The sequence below is a fragment of the Leucopleurus acutus genome, assembly GCF_964270905.1.
Source record: "Leucopleurus acutus genome assembly, chromosome: 5".
In the NCBI taxonomy this organism is placed as follows: Eukaryota; Metazoa; Chordata; class Mammalia; order Artiodactyla; family Delphinidae; genus Leucopleurus; species Leucopleurus acutus.
Window position 1 is genome coordinate 122757897 of NC_139147.1, and position 20272 is coordinate 122778168.

The window sequence follows — 20272 nt, forward strand, 5'->3', positions numbered from 1 at the left end:
ATATATTGACACTTTCTTTACAGATTTAAGTTACAAACCCCATTACTGGTTTTTTTTGGGGGGGTGGGGGGCATGTTCCTCACAATATATGTCAAAGCTGAAATTCACCATAAAAGGTATTAATAATCCCAAAGGTAATGAAACTGAATTTGCCTTTGGTCTCCAAAGAGATTGGAATATTTTAAATTCCAATCAAAGCACCTCAAAAACATCCAGTTACTGTTGATTGCAAGGAAGTTAAGGTGTAGGAATTTAAGAGGGCACTGTGTGTCACTGGTGACAGTGGAGAAAGCTTGCAATGACATGCTATGATTTTTTTTATATGTTAGGGGCACTACAGTGTACATAAGAATACTTAAAACATTTATAGTAAAGATCTCCAAAATATATCTAAATCCCAGAAAAATGTTATGAACACTGTTTCTGCCTAATACATAGCCAATACTTAAAAAAAGTAATCTTGGGAATTCTCTCCTACTCTCACCCTCCCCCCCAAAAGGCCACAAAGTGCATTCACAAAAAGTCATTCTTAAGATAAAGCCATTGCACAAAATGTACAGTTCATGTATACTGAAATGACTACCACACTGGAGTTTAATTGTATAAGTTTCATACACCAGTATAGCAACATCCATAAGCGAAAGTCTTTTAATTGAATTACAGCAAATATCTTCATAAGGGCCATACATATAATACACTTAAAGTATTAAAAGGTGCAGTTGAACTCAACAGCAAAATGTAAAAGCTATATCCTGTTAACACGCTTAATCTGAATTAACTTGAATCTTTCTATGATTTACCATTCAAGAAATTCGGATGGAATAAATTCCTTGTCCAAAGCAGTTTGTTCATTTATAAAACTGAAAGTTAATTAGGATCATTACCTGCCCAATCAGATTGCAGAGGGCCCTTCGTCTATAATGTTTATGCTGCCCCAGGTATTTATAACATCATCTTAAAAAAAGAAAACACCTTGTAAGGACAAAGCTAAAAATTACCATTTTCTCTACTAAATAAATGCAATGTATGCAGAGCTTCTGGAAATAATTCAAAGGTTCAAATTCTTAATGTGAAACCAAATAGAGAAACATTCAGAAGCAGTAAATTTTTTCCATTTTAAGAAAATGATACCTAGGTATGGCAGGGGATAATTCAAGTTCATAATTAATAAGTCACTGAAAAGACACTGCATTCATTCATGTATCATTAGGTTAGAAAAGATAAGGGGACATGCTCAAGTCACTGAAATGGCCAAGAATCAACATTTTACTGGTTGTGTCCCAAACTATTACCATTTGAGTTGATACATTAACAAACAATTTAAGTGTTCACATTATGCTGAACATAAAGCACCTGTGAGCAGTGGAAACCAAAACATTTTTAAAGCTAAAAATAAACACATGTTTAGACACTACTTCATTTGTTGTCAAAAACAGTGACTACTAATCCCAAATGATTAACTTTAAAATATAGTGCCAGATCCTCTCAAGGAAATGTGAAAACACTACCACTGTTTTCAATTTTATAGGAATTATGCAGAAGTTAGAAATTTATGACTGGCAATACTATCTTTGGATAGTTATACAGTTACAGATGGCTCTGTCTAGAAAACTGGAAAAGTGCTCATGGAATAAACACTATACTCTGATTGCCATAAATCAACAAAATGCCAACTGTGTCCTGTGGACATGGTAGAGAAAATGGCAATTTTGAAGAACGAGCGCTTCTAAAGGCTTTTTCTTGGAGGCAGCCAAGGTTTTTTTTCACATTACTAAAAAGACTAAGTAATGTGGTTATGATTACTTTAATTCCTACAACCAAACTTCCACTTAGGTATAGTTCCATGTTCCCACACTATTTTCCTTCTGTCCACCAAGCTGGCTTCGGTACTCCATGGTCCACTGTATCTTTTGGTCTTCCCTCTTTATAGTACAGCAGCCTGGTGGTGCTATCCGTTGAGCAGGTAGACCACTAATTCATAGGTGGCCATCATAATGGCTGTGTTTGGAATCTGTCTCACCAGATGAGTTGTCAGACCACGGTAAAGAGACCCATAGCCTTCTTCTTGAACAAGCAAAGACAGTGTCTGAAAAAAGGATCTATATTTTGTTCCCTCCTCACGCAGTCTTGTTCTTACAACTTCTGTATGGGAAAAAAATAAAGTCATTTTATTTAAACACCAGTGTGATATCTTTATACCCCTCCTAATACTGGACAAATCCCATTTATCAGACTGTAAGTGTAAGCTCAGGATAAATGAGGAGTAATTTTTAATGTGCAACTTATTGAAACTAGTTACCATAGCCATGTCTTTCACCAAACTCCTAAGCTAGCTGGCTAAAATCACATATACTAATTATAAAATTTCATAGGTTCCTGAATGGTGAAAGACAGAATAAACAAAAATATCAGCTGTATACTGGATACAGATAAAAGGGAGAATAGATGTGATAGATAAAGGTAAAGTCGGAAAGAGAATAGAGGTGGTATCAAAGATGAATACAAAAAGATACAGTGAGAAACAAGCAGGAAAGATTTTTAAGAAGTGGACATTACAATGAAAAAGTAGAACTATTAATTTATTCACAATGGTCCACATATACCAACATGAAATTTCATGTGGACGAGTCTGAAAATGCTTAAAATACTAGTTAGTGTCAACTAAAAGACCACATCTGGGAAGCAACCAGGCAAAAATCATAAACCTTTAGAGCTGTAAAGGATCTTAAAGGTTAGTCTAATTTTTCTTCATTTTAAAAGGTAAAGAAAGAAATGGGGGCTACTAAGAAGTTTTAGTCAGCTGAAGGCAGAGGCTGGGACAAGAATTAAGAGTTTCAACCGAAGAATCTGTTCTTTCCACGCCCATTATTTTTCAAACTTTTTCAACACAATGCTCCTGATGGGCCTGAGGGAAATGGCTGAAAGTAACTTTCACTGCAAATGTTAACATTTGAAATCTCCTACGTCCTGTCTTAAATATTCATGTCATTTATATATTTCACTCCAAAATACTGTTTATAAACTGTACCTCTTCTTATAACGATATCATCTCACTTGAAGAGACAGGGTGCTTGCAACTCCAAAACCCTCTCTCTCTCTCACCTGAGCAGGTCACCGTCCCACAGGAGGCCAGAACCTACCCAATGCTGCTGGTACTGTCCTCTTTTGATTTCTCTTAAAGAAGTCAGGAATGGCCCTCAGGAAACTGGAGGTAAGCTGACAGTCCCATTTTGTTCAAGAGTTGTTTTTATTCATAAATTACGTTTTAGAGCAAATACTCATTTTCTAGCTGTATTTCATTTTTCCTGACAGAGCTTTAATCACATAGCCTTAGCTTTACATACGTGACTGTAAACATTAATCAGCATAACAAAAGTGAAGCACTTAGATGAAAAACCCAAACCAAACTAAACCCTCAAACATACCAAAATCAAAGTTTACACTTTTAACAAAACAACAAAAATGTTACAAAAAAACCCTCAGCGTGTTACAGAGAAATTCTTAAGTGGTCTTCTTAGTTATTAATGAAAAAGGCTAATATTATAAAACTTAAAAAACAGAAGTTTTAAAAATCATTAATATATACTTATTTGCCAACATGAAACAATACAAAATAACTTGGTCTTTGGGATTATAGACTTCAATTCAAATTTGAGCTCCACCACTGAGTAATTAAGCTATGTGACCTTGAGCAAGTTACTTAATCTTAACATTTCTGGTTTCCCATCTGAAAATGAAGACAATTCTGGTTATGTTCTGGCATTATCTCTGGACTTATAAGTACTTTGCACGATTTTTGTGCAGATTAGCAATAATGTATACTGTATATATGTATGTAGTAATAAAGTATCTAGTATGGCACCTACATCCATACTTTTTTGAAAAACAGAAACTTGCCCAAGTCACCTGGCTGGAATCTGACTCTAGGCTGAAATCTGACTGTCCAGAGCCCATGCCTAATTGCCACCATGCTACTATAGCATACCTGCACTGACCTATTAAAACAGCCTTATGTGACTCATACAGGTTTAATCCCATTACGGTTAACTGTATTTAGTTATACTGTAATTCAGTAAAATTATAAATACTCTAATAAGTTGGCCATTGGCTGGGGTGGGAAAATATTTCTGATTTAACAGAAGATTACTCATATACATTCAAGTCCTCTTACCATGTGGATATGCTATAGTTGTGGCACACGTTTTTGAGGTGGCAGCAGCTAGCATCATTCCCACAAAATCTGATGCTTCTTTTACAGACTCTTCTTCATTTTCCATTGTAGAAGCAATCTTATATTCCAGTAGTTTTTGCTTAATACTTTCATAAATAACAAAATGGATAACAGTCTCGGATATGCCAGCATATGAAGCAGACATGCCCCTATAAAATCCTCTAAGTCCATCTGTCTGATACACTTTACGGACACACTCAAAAGCGCCCATTCGCTTTTCCCCACGGTTCCTGAAAAGCAAAAGGGAAAAACCTTATTAACAAAAATAAAGTAGTATAGGTTTTTAAATAAAGTAAATGAAATATATAGAAATATGCCACTCTACTAAGGAATAACCCTCTTTAATTCATGAGGAAGTAAAATCAGAATTTTAAAACATTCATTTTAGATTTCCTATTCTTCTGTCCCAAATTTGTCATACTAGACAGGTAACACAGTTTATTTTACTGAATGCAAAATAACTACTTTGAATCTTCAGTTTCATTGAAGTCTGACTGTATGAATAAGCAACAAAATCCACTGTGACTGTGTTCAAACACACTGTGACTGCAGCTCAAGATAAAAACAGAACAAAATAAACAAAAACCCCTCACATTATATTAAATGTAGTTCTAAGTAAGCTGAGTCTTTTCGCATTTAATAATATATAAAAAGAATGACTGGGACTTCCCTGGTGGTGCAGTAGTTAAGAATCTGCCTGCCAATGCAGGGGACACGGGTTCAAGCCCTGGTTGGGGAAGATCCCACACGCCGCGGAGCAACTAAGCCCGTGCGCCACAACTACTGAGCCTGCACTCTAAAGCCCGCGAGCCACAACTACTGAGCCCGTGTGCCGCAACCACTGAAGCCCTCGAGCCACCGCAATGAGAAGCCCGCACACTGCAACAAAGAGTAGCCCCTGCTCGCTGCAACGAGGGAAAGCCTGAACACTGCAACAAAGACCCAATACAGGGAGAAAAAAAAAAAAAAAGACTGAGACACCAATGATAATAGAATATCACAAAGCAAGGAGTATAATTAAGCTAATTTCTGTGTACCTGGGGGATTCTTCCAAGCCCACCCAGTTCTTCCCCAAAAGTGACTGGGTGACTTTAAATCAAATTTCCTATGATCCTTTGAAGGTAATGGCCATATCTTTCACCTCAGTAAATAGTGAATGAGAACTTCTACAGTTATCAAGTATTTATGAAGCACTGTGCCCAAGAAAACTTTCTTAGTGCTACTTAAGGGTGCAGCATCTACTCTTTTACAAGTATATAATTTTGAGTTTGTAAAAATATTTACTACCTTCATTATGATTCCCCCAATAGAACTTTATCTGTAAGAAATGGGTTTAAATGCCACCCACGGGAAAAGAAATAGAAAACTTAACTATTTATAAATTATATACAACTGGATAACATAACAAAATAAAATCACAACTAAGACACCTACCTGATAACCTACAGATTCCTCCAATTTTATAAACTAATAATTGTCTTGAATCAATGACTATCCTCAACTAATAGTACTGAATAAATAGCTTCTCAGTTGAATGATCCATGCAACCAACTGTAATTAGTTTCTGCTGTCATATCCTTTCTTACAAGGACGTCAAGGGCTGTGAGTCCTCAAGGTCAATATGCAAACACATCAGCCCTGTTCTTGATCTGTGCTGTAAGGGAGCGTCCTCAAATCAACCTTTCACTACTACCCCAGCCCCATCCCATTTCCCCACCCCTAAGCCTAGGAAATTGTGCTGGCTTGATTATTATTTTTTTCACTTACAACATTAAAGAGTTTTAATCCATGCTTTTCCGGGATCACCTACAATCCACCCTATAGCATACTGAAGCATGCCCCTGGTAGTTTATCACAGTACAGTAAGGACTGGCATCTCACACTTTTTAACCTCTGGGTTGGCTTACCTACCATTACCTTTCAGATCTCTGGCTTTAGAAGATAAACTCTGAGTCCTGCTGCAACACTTAACATTTCATTAAAAATTATTCTAGATGAAACAAGAATTAGACACTGCTTTTCAAGTCTCCAAATAGCATACAATTCCACATGACAGGATGTGGAAAACAGAGCTTTAAGCAGGCATAATTGTTAATGATTTCTTAGATCAGTTTTATTTATAATCTATGATATCTACACTAGACTTCCCAAACCCTAAAATATAAAAAACAGTGAAAATTGTTATACACAGTCTACTCCAGACTGAAAGGCTAAACAGTTTCAAAACTATCAACGTGATTATTATTATTATAATACATCAGATAAGGTCATTGCTCTACTTAGAAGTGTTACTTTTTCCCTGTCCTCCATTCTGAAGGCCAACAGGAGTTGAGATGGCAGGACTCTAAGCCACACTGCTTCTAGCTTTGTCTCAGCTGCCAGAACACATCAAAGGCCCTAAACTTAGGATATGTGAGATTTGCACTATTGCCTCTGGTTAAAAATGGGCTCAAAAAACCATCCCTTGACTATTCCATTTAAAGTTGGTCCCAACTGTTTCCTGGGATATCTCTAGAACCTACCAGTACCTGCTCATTATAGATATATTGAATGAATGATCCTGCTGCTATAAAGTGGCTGGCGGTAACAGATGAAGTCCATGAATACACAAGAGCTAAATTCCACGCCAGAACGCTCTGGGTACAAGGTTCATGAGTTTGAGCAATGATCCTTAAAGACTCATTGATCATGTTGTTTATTTAGGTGTCAGGAGGCCGATTATAATCACACATGGAGTGAATGAAAGTATCACAGCTCGGGCTAGATTAATAAGTCATTTTTCTTTCTTCTTCCTTTACTGAAAAACACAGTGTACAATATACTTTCCTTCCTAGAAACTGTCATACTGCCTACTATTAATGTCACTTTTGCCTCTGATGGTGCAGCCAAGTTTTAAAACCAAACAAAAAAACCAAACCAAAAAACAAAACAAAAAAAATCAGCAGCAAATGAGGGGAAAAAATGTTTAGATACCTGGCACTGAGATCTCATTGATACAAATTTATAGAAGAAATTTAGTTGAAGCCAACTTTAACAAATTTTGTTTTAATGAATTAACATACCTTGCATCAAGCTGTAACCGAGTCTTTATAAGCCAAATGGGGTTGGTCGCTGTGATTGCGGTAAAACCTAAACAAACATGTTTAAAATGAACTCTGGTAAAAATTAAGAACACACTATTAACTTCAAGATTTTAAAAACTATATAAATCTATATTAAAGAAAATAAATATTTAAACTATCAACTGATGTATGCTTTACACTTTTATTTTACAAATCCATTCAACCATGAACATTTGTACTTTTTATTTTCAAATCAGTCTCAAATTCTGACCATAACTAAAAGATTCTTTTAAGAGCAAAATATGATTATATATAAACTCCTCTTCCAACATATTCAGAATATCCTATGGGTGGCACTCTACTCTCTAAGCTAAATTCAGAAACCCATTTCTACAAAGAAACATAGAAATCTTGTGTATTCTAGGGCTTTTTAGCATGCAAACTCTACAATAGCTACTTGGGGTCCAACTAAATCACAAACCACTATGTTCAAAATGGAGTCTACATAAACGTCAGCATTTACCAATATCTGATCTTAAGTTGATTGTACAGCAGAAAGAATTGTTGTTTGGCCTTGTGAATACTTTATATAAGCACACAATTACTAATACTCTTAAAATAATGGTATCACAGAGATAAGGGTTCTGTTAGGGTTAATAGGACAGATCTATTTTTCATCCACTTAAAAACATACAAAAACTTAAAAGTTCAAAAAGTTACAAATCAGAACTTCCCTCTTACTTTTATAGACACTGAAGAGAGAAACTTAAAGTAGAAGGTAGTTCTATCTTACTTTAAAACTAAAGTACTATGTATTAACTATCAAGAAGGGTGGTCCCCTAAGATGGCTCATTCCAGGTAGTAAAGTAAGATCTCTGGAACAGTATGTTTCTAGGCTAGTGCATATCTTTTACTTGCTATCTTCCTAGTGCTGTGGGAAAATAGCAGCACATGAAATGCAATCTTGATGATGGAAATTTATGAAGATTGCTTCATCTATACAAAACAGGATTTTAATATAATACTTGTGAACACTTAAGATCACTACACAAACTTGATATAACTTACATCAACCTACATTTATTCATTTGGCCTTTAAATTCAGTGAAAACTTACATGCAGAAATGTCTAAGGATCTTAATTTTAAATACTTGCTATCAAATACTAGTGGGTCAAACACATTATTTTTAGAAAGGTTTTGAAATATAACCAGCACACTTAATATTAGTAAAGTACTTTCAGGAACAAAAATGCTGTGGTACACTTAGGAGTAATTTGTTTTTTTAGTTAACATATAGTGGAGAACTAATCATAAACCTTTTTTCGCTTTCAAAGTTAGTATGGGTATATCTACAAAGGCAAAATAATTTTACTGAATTGTTTACAAAGTAGAATTTAGTCTCACAGGTTCTTTTCCCTTCTATAATGTCAGATAATTTAGCCAACTCAAATTTTACTCCCTTAATCCACTATATTAATACTGTGGAAACAGCCAGATGTTTCACAAACAGATGCTCAGACTGACTCTATTATCAAGCAAAATAACTGAAATAAGTTTGGTTTAATAACTCCTTCAATAATTTTGTAATGATTATATAGTCTCCATTTCTCAAGTGCTTTTAATACTACATACATACATAATATAAAACTAGGAAGGGACCAACAATTTTGTAAGCATCAGCCAGTACTAGAATAATAAAAATTTAATGTGTTGGACAGGGTGTCAGGAAGATGTTTCAAATAAAAAGTTCTTTTCATGCATATATTCTTGATAAAAGGAAAGAGAAGAAAAATATGAAACCAGATCAGTTTAAATATTTTGTTTGGAGAAGATTTTTCTTGCATGTTGGCTTAACTGAGGATAAAGTTATGGAGTTCAATTTTGTTTTCTCTTGAACCCCATTCTTCTCAGTGAAAATGTCAAACTAAAGATATTCAAATTATATTCTAAAGCAAATGTGCACCTGACATCAGAATTCTGGTCATAAGCCTAATTTAATGATTCTTTACTTTAAACTTAAATATGTGCATTAGCTAAATGTTTATACAGTAATATTAGGAGTTTATTAGTAAAAAGCTGCTCAGCAGCACAAACCAACAAAACACTCTGCGTTACTCACAATGGTTTTTATTAATTATTATGTGGAAATTTTAGGAAAAAACCATTTGCTTTTAATTAAATTTTGAAAGCCTAAAACTGGGAATGCTTATATCCAACTTTTAAAAGAGCAGTCTGTCTAGGTAAAAATCTCATTCAATTTATTATACTTTACTTGAAAAGAAGATGAGCATCAAAGCTTTTTTTTTTAAAAAAGTAAAAGTTCTATGTCTAAAAATATAAGCTCAGGACCCAAGCTTATTAACACTCTTCTAAGTCTCAAATTCCTCAATTAAAGCTGAAAAAAACCCCCATATGTGTAACTTTAAAATATTACAACACATATTTATAAATATTACTAGGAATAAAATTTTAAATACCCATAATGCTGTGTACATGTTAATAAACTAAACAGGAAGCAAACAACAGGTATTTCTCACTTAACTAAAATTCATTTCCAGACACAGATTGACCTATGGAACATGACACATTAAAATTTAGGTAAGTGAGAGAATGTCATCATCTTATATCTATACAGCTTGTGCTTACTACAGTTGGGGCTCAACTCTCCCAGTAACAAGCTAGTTCTTAATAAAGACACTAGCCTAACTGCTAGCAAACCATTAAGTTAGACAAAAGAATCAAGGCATAATCCACAGGTTTTTAGCTATTGGTCCTTTACCAGTTCTGGTCCTTGGATTTTATGCTATTAACATCCTCTTAACCAAAGACACTCTAAGTATAAACTTATGGAGACAGTATTAGGCTAATTAAATCTAGAAAAATATAATCTATTAATTCAAAACATGAAACAAGCAGGAAGAAATAAAAATTTATTACTAGCTTAGAATTATATATGGTAAGGCAGTCTGAAGTTGAGAAACAGTCCAAGTTAAACGTATCTTCCTACTCCTTTTAAGACAAACAAAGATACTGGGGATGGTGCCCCCGAAATTTAGAAACTTCCTATTACTTTTTATTTTGACATTTAAATTTTGTGACATTTTGATAATATGCTATTTCATATTAATATTCTGAGCACCCCATTAAACATTAAAACTGATTTAGAAGTATATGAAGAATCTACCTGTAGGTTAAGAAGAATTAATGTTGCTGCTCCACAGTCAGTTAAAGCAAAATGGCAGTATACTGGCCATACTATTAGTAGTATAGTTAATAGTTTATTAGAAAGTTTAAAAAAAACTTTTAAAATGCAATTTTTAAAGTTCTGTTTCATCTAATATTCCATCTGATAATGTAAACCAATTAAAAACCAGATTAACAGAAATCCTGGTTATAGTAACTTGCTGAAAATGTCTATTTCATTAAGTGAGTGATACCTGTAGTATTGCATTTTCAGTACTTTTTATTTCAATTAACTTCTGTAAGAACAAAGCCCACCTAACCTTCTAAGAAAAATATATTAAAACTACTAAAAAAAACCCCCAAAAAACCTAATTAAAACAAACAAGATCCCATATATTCTTGTCCCATATTTGGAAAGTAATGGTAGGTATTAAGATCAATGTTTTTATAAGAAAGTAGAAAGCCAAGTATCAACAGACAAGAGAATAGAAAGCACTGTATTAGACTTTTAAAACGTTATGCTAAGCGAAGAGAACTACTGTTTTTTCTAAAAGCTGTCGAACGGCATGATACCATTAATAGCCATGTAAATCTTAAATACTGCTAAGGAATTCTTTGGAGGTCAAGGCTACTACGGCCAAGCTAACGACCCCAAGCTTTTAGTACACGATGACTGAAAAGTTACCCAATTCTTCCTTCTAGAAGGAATATTATAAAGGAATCAGAATTAAAGTTTTATAAAATAGATAATGCACACACAAATTCAGGAAATAAAAATTCATTTCCCGCCTTCTATTAATTCCACAGCTATTATAAATTCCCAGGGTGTGTTTCTTATAACTAGAGGCTGCAAGAGATGCTCAGATCAGTACTCACGAGGTTTAAGTTAGTCCATATTTCTACAGGAAGTGACCTGCGGATGGGGAGCATGAGATGACACGATCTCACTCTTTTCTCGGGAGAAATGTACAGTAAATGCCTAAAATAGACACAGGCTTTTCTGTATCATAACAACAAGCAGTGACCTCATCAGAAACATGTGTACAAAATGAATCCCATTGGAAGGATTTGAGAAATATTTACTGTGAGATCTAACTTTTTGAAAATTTTAAGTTAAAAAAGAAAAAGAAAGGAATATAAGAATGGGCCATAATTTTTTTTAAAAAGTACCGAGTACTGAAAATTCTGCCATCTGTAGCAGTTTCAGAGTCGAAATACTTACCTAAAATAAGATCAATTTTGCCTTAAAGAAAAAATGCTAACCTTGTCAAAGGGGAATCTAAGAAAATATTTAGAGGGGATTATCATATCCCATTTTCCTACCATTCTACCATGCTCAGAGCTGAAATCACAATTTTCTATTCCTTAACAATCAGCCTACTTAGTAAAAAAAAACAAAAACAGGGGAGTTCCCTGGTGGCCCAATGGTTAGGACTCGACATATTCACTGCTGTGGGCCCAGGTTAAATCCTTGGTGGGGGAACTAAGATCCTGCAAGCTGCGCAGCATGGCCAAAAGAATTAAAATTAAAATCAATAAATCAATAAATCAATAAATAAAACAAAAATAGAAAATTCAAGTAACTTCATTTTGTAACTGTAATTTTTTTTAAAAAATAAAGTATAGGTGGCTACAATAGTACCTTTCACCTTTTGCACTATGATCAGTAATATTGCACATCCATTTTTATGAAATATTTTGGATTATTTTGTATTCAGTTTCTTGTGCTCTACAAAATAAAAAAACAGGAAGAATGTTTACATACAAACACACAAAACGTCTAGCCATCCATTTGGCTAAATAAACTGCCATGGACAAATTATTTAAAAGAATATTTTATAATGCAAGACAAAATTTCTACTTAATGAGTAAAAATTTAACCTTTAATAATAAGTCAAATAGAAAATGTATCCTGAAAAATAACAGTGAATGCTATAAGCAAATAAAACCCACTAGGTATGTAGTAAATGTTAAACAATTACATTGTTGGTATTGAAAAAGTTAAGCAATCACTGTGTGAATATACAATCCAATAAAAATCAGAATTCATTTCTTTTAAATCTGTACCGTTGTATAGAAAAGTATATACAACCCAGATAAAAACTTTTGAAAATTGGGAGTTACTATAAAGAAGAAATGTAATACTATTTTTTTTTGTATACACGCCTGTGTCCAGGTGTATACAGAGGGATACGCAAATTCATTTTAACAAATACACACAGAAACTCTCAAGAAAATAAATACCCTCAATAGCTAAGACACACTTAGTCTGGCAAATGTCATACGGGGAGGGGGTGGGGGGAAGGCAGATAAAACAGAGTCACCATTACTTGATTTGATTAAATAGCCTCACAACTGGAAAAAAATTTTTCAATGTATGAAAATTCATAGCTCAAATTGAGAGGTTTACAAATTCTTATACTATTCCCTTGAAATACTAAAACAAAAGAAAACAAGATGGCCTTTAAACAAACTGTCCTTTTAATTAAAAAGGTTTAGTATCTAAAACACTCAAGTTCGTATTAATAAAATACAAAATGCAACTGAATTGAGGTTACTTGGAATAAAAACTACGTACAAGGTATGTTACTAAAGCTTAATGCATGTGCTACTTGATGTGGCAAAATCTTGCAGACACTATCATTAATGGTGTATTTTAGCACATTTTTGACGATAAAGTGACAAGGTTAGCATTTTTTTTGAACAGCCAGTTAAAAAACAAGTTTTCACACGACTGCCTCTAAGCACTTTGCATCCCCAATTCACATTTTGAAGATCTCTAAAAATTATCCTGAAGAAAAACCAATGCAGTCTGGTCTAGACTCTTATAAGAATGAAAGGAGCAAAAGGCTACCTTAAGTCTGCATGGGACCATTCAGTTTCACCAACCATATAGCTATGTATAAAAACTGCAAAGCTAAATGTTATTGCTCATGAATAGTGCAAGGAAGCTCTGAAGGCATAGTTCCCAGAAAAATCTAACTGCAAACAAATGGAAGAAGTATTTTCAAATTACACAATAAATGAATAGCGCAAGACTCTCTGAACAAGTATAAGACTATCAATTTACCAAAATTCAAGTTGGGAAATAGTATCAATGTATAAATAAAAACTGAAAACTATGAGTTAACATTTGTACACATTTGAGAAAAAAAGTACAAAATGGCAATTCCACTGAAATTCTCTGCAATGTGATACAAATATAGTAATAAATTCTGATTAGATATGCCAATGAAAAAAGATGTTCCAGTGGGAATTAAGATATTCTGAAACTCTAAATTTGTAATACTGAATATATAACTATCCTCAACTTAAAATAATTGCTTACCTACTTTCTTGGCATCAATTCTTTCAAAAAAGAAAGATTAACATTTCTTTACAATTTTCTGGGGTTAAGAAACAAAAACATGAACACTGGTAATCCAGAAGTATATTCTTAAAGACCCTAATACAGTGGTTATGTAGTTTGAAATTAGCCACTAACTTTACACTCAAATTTATAGAGGGAAAAATCATATCTAGTTGTATTCAACATCTGTAAAAGTACATTAAAAAAAATTCTAGTTGTAACTAGATGATCTCTGTGGTATTAAAGAACTAATTCTCAGAACATAAACCTATGTAGAGCAACCCACTCATTACAAGAATAAGGTAATGGAGATTCACATAAATTACCTAACTTGCCCAAGATCTCTCTTCATTGGTAAAGAGTATTTCACCACCTTGATCTTTAAAGCTTTACCTTCCAGCTTTAAAACTTCAATGAGTCAGTCAACAATTACTAAATATAAAAAGCCATGAAAGTAATTTTTAAGGTACATGCTATTTATTATATGGCTATTGACCTTTCAGAAATTAGTATTTCAAACTTACTCTTAGTTCATTAAGTATGTGGTTGAAATTGATCCAATTTATTTCTAAACAGAAAATGGTTAACAGTTTAAGGCACTCATTATTAAGCATCTAATTGAAACTCAATATACTGATCAACAGTTGACAAAAGTAGTTATAATTTGCTTTATAAAGTCACAGCATATTTTGGAAATATGAGACATGGTTAAATATAGAACAAATCTCAGAAAACTATAGAGAATTTTTCTAATGAGAACCAAAGGTCATGGCTTTGTCTAACATGCAGGGCAGCAAATGATTCCAGAACCACACTAGTCAAACCAATCTTCCAGTTTATCTTTAAGGCAGTGCAGAGGCCCAGGACTAGTTGTTTTAATTCAGAATCATATAGTCTCATCAATGATGATAGAAGAGTTCCTGGAAACATTTCTAGAGCAAGCATGTACACATATCTGGTACCTACATTTTGAGTGTTATCTTACTGCGATTTATGTGGAATGATAAACATATTTTTCAATACATACGTTGCAATAACTCTGAATTATCAATAATATATCACTCACAAAAATTTCAGCATTTGAGCACAGGACAAAATGAATACTTTACCAAGAACTGCCGGCACATTTCAGACAGAAGCCAAAACATGCAGCAAAAAGGGAAAAGGCACTAACAGAAATTGAGGAGAAAAGAGTAAATTACAGCTCTGTAACTTCTAAGTGTAATTATGGTTGGATTCTTAAAACTGTTAAAAGTGATCACTAAATATTCAGCGTACTACACAAAACAATGTAAATATTATATTACCTGCATGCTATCACAAACTCCTAAATACCAAAATGCCAACTGACAAGATTTTACATATACCACCTAATCAAATTTACTGTATACTAATAAATGTAAAAATCATGTTTACAGATGCTAATCAATGAAAAGCACATTAACTGCCTTAACTTTACAAGGTTAAATTCATCAAAATTCAATATTAAGTCTCTAGGTGTCAGAAAATTTTTTGTCTTTTAATATCATATATTCATACCTGCCATTGCAGCTGAAATCATGTGTACCTGGGTAGAATCAGGATCAAATAAACCATTCAACTTTTCCTTGCAGTTTGAATAAGCAGCAAAGTATATTGCTCTAAAATAAAGATTTAAATTTTGTCAATAAGCATGTTGCTTAATTCGTAAGATTTAAAAGACATATAAATTGATCTTTATTATTCCAGAAATCTAAAAACATAATGCCTTAGTTTTTATTTACATTCTCATGTAACATCACATACATATTTCTTCATGAAGACCATGAAGTACTTTTTGTATCAACTCATTAAAGATAAAGCATCCTCAGATAGTCCTACCCCAATAATCCGACAGCAACTAACTGAAAAAGTATAAGACTTTGGCAGGCCTATGTAATGTTAATAAGGCTAAGTTAAATACACTGAGTTAAGTAAACGTGATATGAGTACTTTATGTTTTTTTGAAGAGAGGAAGGTAGAACTGACTCAAGTGATCAAAGTATATGTTAAACAATTTTGAGATACTGTGCTATATACCAATCTATACTACACAAAGAGTAGTTCACAGCACCCTTTAAAAGAACAATTGCAAAAGAAATCAGTCCCATCAGGTCAGATCTTGTTTCCCAACATTTGTAAACATCCCATTAAATTTGTAAATATTTTCCCTGTTAACTCATTGACTGTGACTTCATGCATCCCAACTACCTCCTCACTGTTGAGCTTTCCAGGCATGAGTTGCTTGCTGTATCAAATATCCTGCTATTGCCCAACAATCCTGATTATCTGTCCAATAAGGGGAAGAGTAAACAAACAAGTAAAAATGGGGAGAGTATCACTGCTGTGCTTTTTTAATGTGCTTAAGAAAAAAAGGAAGTTAATATGACTGAAAATGAAACATTCTACTTCACGAAAAAGAAAAAAAAAAAGGATACATTGAATGATACCAAATTAGCAAGGGGAATAAATAATGCATTACTAGAAATGAATAAGAAAAAAAAGCATCCTAATGAGAAAATGGGCAAGGAATATACATAGGTAATTCACAGAAGAGAGATACAAATGACAAATAATTACAAGAAGGAGGACATGAAAGCAACAAAATAAAACAAATGTATATTTTTAAAAAAAACAGTGAAAAATCATGTTTAGTCTATTTGACAAGTATTAAAAGACACGGATAGTAGCCAACCCTGGTAAAATGTGGATAAAGAGCAACTAATTCCCTATCTGAGAATAAAAAGATGGCATGCCTTTTCAGAAGGCAATTGAGCAATGTTCACTAAGTTTAAATGTTCATACGCCCTTTTATCCAGAAATTCTACTTTTCGGTAACTATCCTAAAGAAAAATACTTGCTTAAATACTCAAGGATAAAGGTACAGCTATGTTCACAAAACCATTGTTTTTAACAGCAAAAATCTGGAAATAAATCTAAAGGGTTATCAATAAGGGATCAGTCATACTATACAATTTTTAAAAGCTTCACTTATTTTCATGGAGAAAGCTTCAAAACAAATTTGGTGAAACATGATTCAATTTACGTAAATAATAATAAGTCTACATATTATGCATTTTATGTGCATAAGCCAGAAAAATTAATGGAAGACTATAACCAACTGCTTATCGATGGTGGTTATGTATGGGGAGGGAAGAGGAGTAACTGTGGAAAGGGGCACACGGTGAGAGGTGATGGGTTTAAGGTAATATGTCAAGCTTTACACTACACTTTTTTTAGTCTTTACAATAAGAATGAAATTTTGGATCATTTTTAAAAAAGAAAGAGCCCATAAAAAGTTGAAACCCAATAAATAAGATATGGATCTACTACACTGTTTGAATACAGAGAGCTGGGTACACATTTTCACTCTGAATGTGAACTCTACAGTGTTCTATCATGGAAGAAGTCAATCTAAGATAAAAAGAAATCATAGAGAAAGGCCTTTTGGCCTTTCATCATATTAAGGCCTTCTTGGTTTTTTGAACTTGGTGCAAAAACTGCTTCACAATGATCTCACTAAGAGGTCCTCTGCACCTGCACACGGTATAATCTGCCTATCCTTTTAGATGGCTACTGATACCCATTTGTTATACCATAGTGCTTTATCTTGATTTCTTTTCAGGATCCCCCCTCATGAAGCTTGAAACAAGAAAGACTAGCACAATTTGATTAACTTAAATGTATTTTTTTTACCTGGAAGGGGCCACCCCCACTAAATTGGGGCCTAATCCTCTAAACAGGGAACGAGGCCCTTCTTTTTCCAAGATCACCCTGAAAGAGAAAAATATTATTTAGAAAGAAATGCCCTTCAAAGTGTGGTACTTTATTTATGTAGCAAATGTAGAGTCTGAATTCCCCATGTTTGCACTATAATATGTTATACTCTTTTGTCAGTGTTGCTCACTTATAAAAATCTGTTTTTCTTGACAAAGTATAAATTAATAAAGATTGATAACAGATTTAGTAGCAATAATAAAAAGAACTCCTTTCAGATTCTTTCCTAAAAGTTTTCAAGACATAATTATCAATATAGATTTCTACATTTATTTTCATATGATCATGCTACTCTTATCTTCAATCTCCTCCATTTTACTACCTTTACCAGCAAATTCAATTCCCAATTAGAAATGTAGTTCCCTCCTAGTATTTGAGGTCTTTTCCTTGATATTGGTCAACTCCCTCATACTGCAGCATTATCTTATCCAACCGTTCCAGTGAAATGCCATAGCAAAATTGATCACCCTAACATCCTTTAGGGTACTAAAATGGTTAGTCTGCTACTATTCCTTCCTCTACTTAGTTAACATTTACTATATTGAATAGGTACTGTATAAAGACTAAGCAGAGTAAGGAGACAGAAAAGAGGGTAAGGCCCCTGCCACTGAGAAGTTTGCTATCCAGTCGTGGAAAAAGAATTATTTTAAATAAATAATTTAACAGACCATATCAATAAGCAAATACTATACAAGCTAGATATATATGCCCAGTAGGAAAAGGAACAGAGTCATGTCCAAGTCATGGAAGGCTTTCTGAAGGTGAGTTACTAAATGAAGTTTTGGAGTAAGAAAGAAAGATTGAGGAAGAGTAGGTATTTTAATTCAGACTTAACAGACTGCGCCAGTGGTTCTGAAGCACCTGTACACTTAAGAATGATCTCTTGAAAGGCAGCTGAGCAGAATGGTTAATTAAGGGCCTGAACTGTGGGGCCTGACTTCCCAATATAAAGAGCTCAATTTTGGTAAGTAATGACTTTTATCCTTATTTTCATCAGTAGTAAACAGAGAAAAAAAGTACTTTTGGGGGAAGGGGGCAGGTAGGGTGGTGGTTACTATAAGGAATAAATAAGTTAATTAAAAAAAACAGCTTAAGACTTCCCTGGCGGCACAGTGGTTAAGACTCCGCCTGCCAATGCAGGCGACATGGGTTTGAGCCCTGGTCCGGGAAGATCCCACATGCCATGGAGCAACTAAGACCGTGCACCACAACTACTGAGCCTGCGCTCTAGAGCCCGTGGGCCACAATTACTGAGCCCGAGCACCACAACTACTGAAGCCCATGTGCCTAGAGCCCGTGCTCCGCAACAAACCATCGCAATGAGAAGCCTGCGCACGGCAATGAAGAGTAGCCCCCGCTCGTCGCAACTAGAGAAAGCCCGCATGCAGCAACGAAGACCCAACGCAGCCAAAAATAAATAAATTAAAAAAAAAAAAAGAGCTTAAAAGAGTACCTGGCTCACAGTAAGCACTTGATAACTCTTACTATTATCATTATTACTGGAGCATTTGTTCAAAATGCAAATTTCTTAGATCCCACCCTCAAAGTATTCTTAATTCAGTAGGTACAGGACAGTGCCCAGCAATCTACATTTTTACCATGCCACCAGATGACTGACACAGGTGATACAGAAGCACTTAAAAAAGAAAGAAAGAAAGAAAGAAAATTTATTTGGCTGTGCCAGGTGTTAGTTGCAGCACACAGGATCTTCACTGCAGCATGCATGTGGGATCTAGTTCCCTGACCAGGGATCAAACCCAGGCCCCCTGCATTGGGAGTGCAGAGGACCACCAGGGAAGTCCCCAGAAGCACTTTTGATAAAACTAGATTAGACAGAAGCAGAATTAAGAATGACAAATTGTAGAGCACATTTTGAAAATTTCCATGTTTGCTAGCCCTTTCTGTTAATAATCCCTTTGAGAAGTAAAAGAAAGTGTCCTTTAAAAAAAAACACATTTGCAAACACTCACAATTTTGCATACAATTTCACCTAATTTACAGACCTCTTGAAGCTCATCCAAGAGCCCCTAAGAAATTGACAAAGCCTGGGGGGAATTCCTAAAGTTCCAGGTTAAGAAGCCATGAAACACTTCATAGCCACTAGGATGGCTATAATCAGAAAGACAGATGGAGTAAAACAAAGGTTGGTGAGGAATTTTATTTTACATTTTTTTATTTTTTGGCAAGAACTGGAAATCTCATTCATTGGTGGTGGGAATGTAAAATGATGTATCCACTTTGGAAAACAGTTTGGCAGTTCCCTAAAGTGTTAAATATAGTTACCATACAACCCAGCAATTCCACTACCAGTATATCCCCCAGAAAAATAAAACATGTGTTCCTATAATGGCATTACTCGTAATACTCCAAAAGGGGAGACAATGCAAATGTTCACCAACCAATGGGTGGATAAATAAAATGTGGTACGTACCTATACAATGGAATATTTGGCAACAAAAAGATATTTGTTACAACGTAGATGAACCTTGAAAACATACTAAATGAAACAAACCAGTAAAAGACCACATACTATATAATTTCATTTATGTAAAGTGTCCTGAATATGCAAATCTATAATGACAGAAAGTAGATTAGTAGTTGTTGCCTAGGGCTAGGGGGAGAGGAAGAGGAGAAAACAGGAGTGACTGCTA

The 20272-nt window shown here is 34.2% G+C and overlaps 1 protein-coding gene across 1 annotated transcript in view; it reads right to left on the minus strand.

Moving 5' to 3' along the window:
- Window positions 1–209: 209 nt before the first annotated feature.
- Window positions 210–20272, minus strand: part of SLC25A36 (solute carrier family 25 member 36) — a 38993-nt gene continuing 18930 nt past the window's right edge. The window contains exons 3-7 of the mRNA XM_082840069.1: window positions 17541–17618; window positions 15366–15466; window positions 7294–7360; window positions 4172–4461; window positions 210–2142 (exon numbers count right to left, since the gene is read on the minus strand). Of these exons, the coding sequence (XP_082696195.1) occupies window positions 1949–2142; window positions 4172–4461; window positions 7294–7360; window positions 15366–15466; window positions 17541–17618 (730 nt within the window). The 3' untranslated portion in view covers window positions 210–1948. The remainder of the gene's footprint in view (window positions 2143–4171; window positions 4462–7293; window positions 7361–15365; window positions 15467–17540; window positions 17619–20272) is intronic.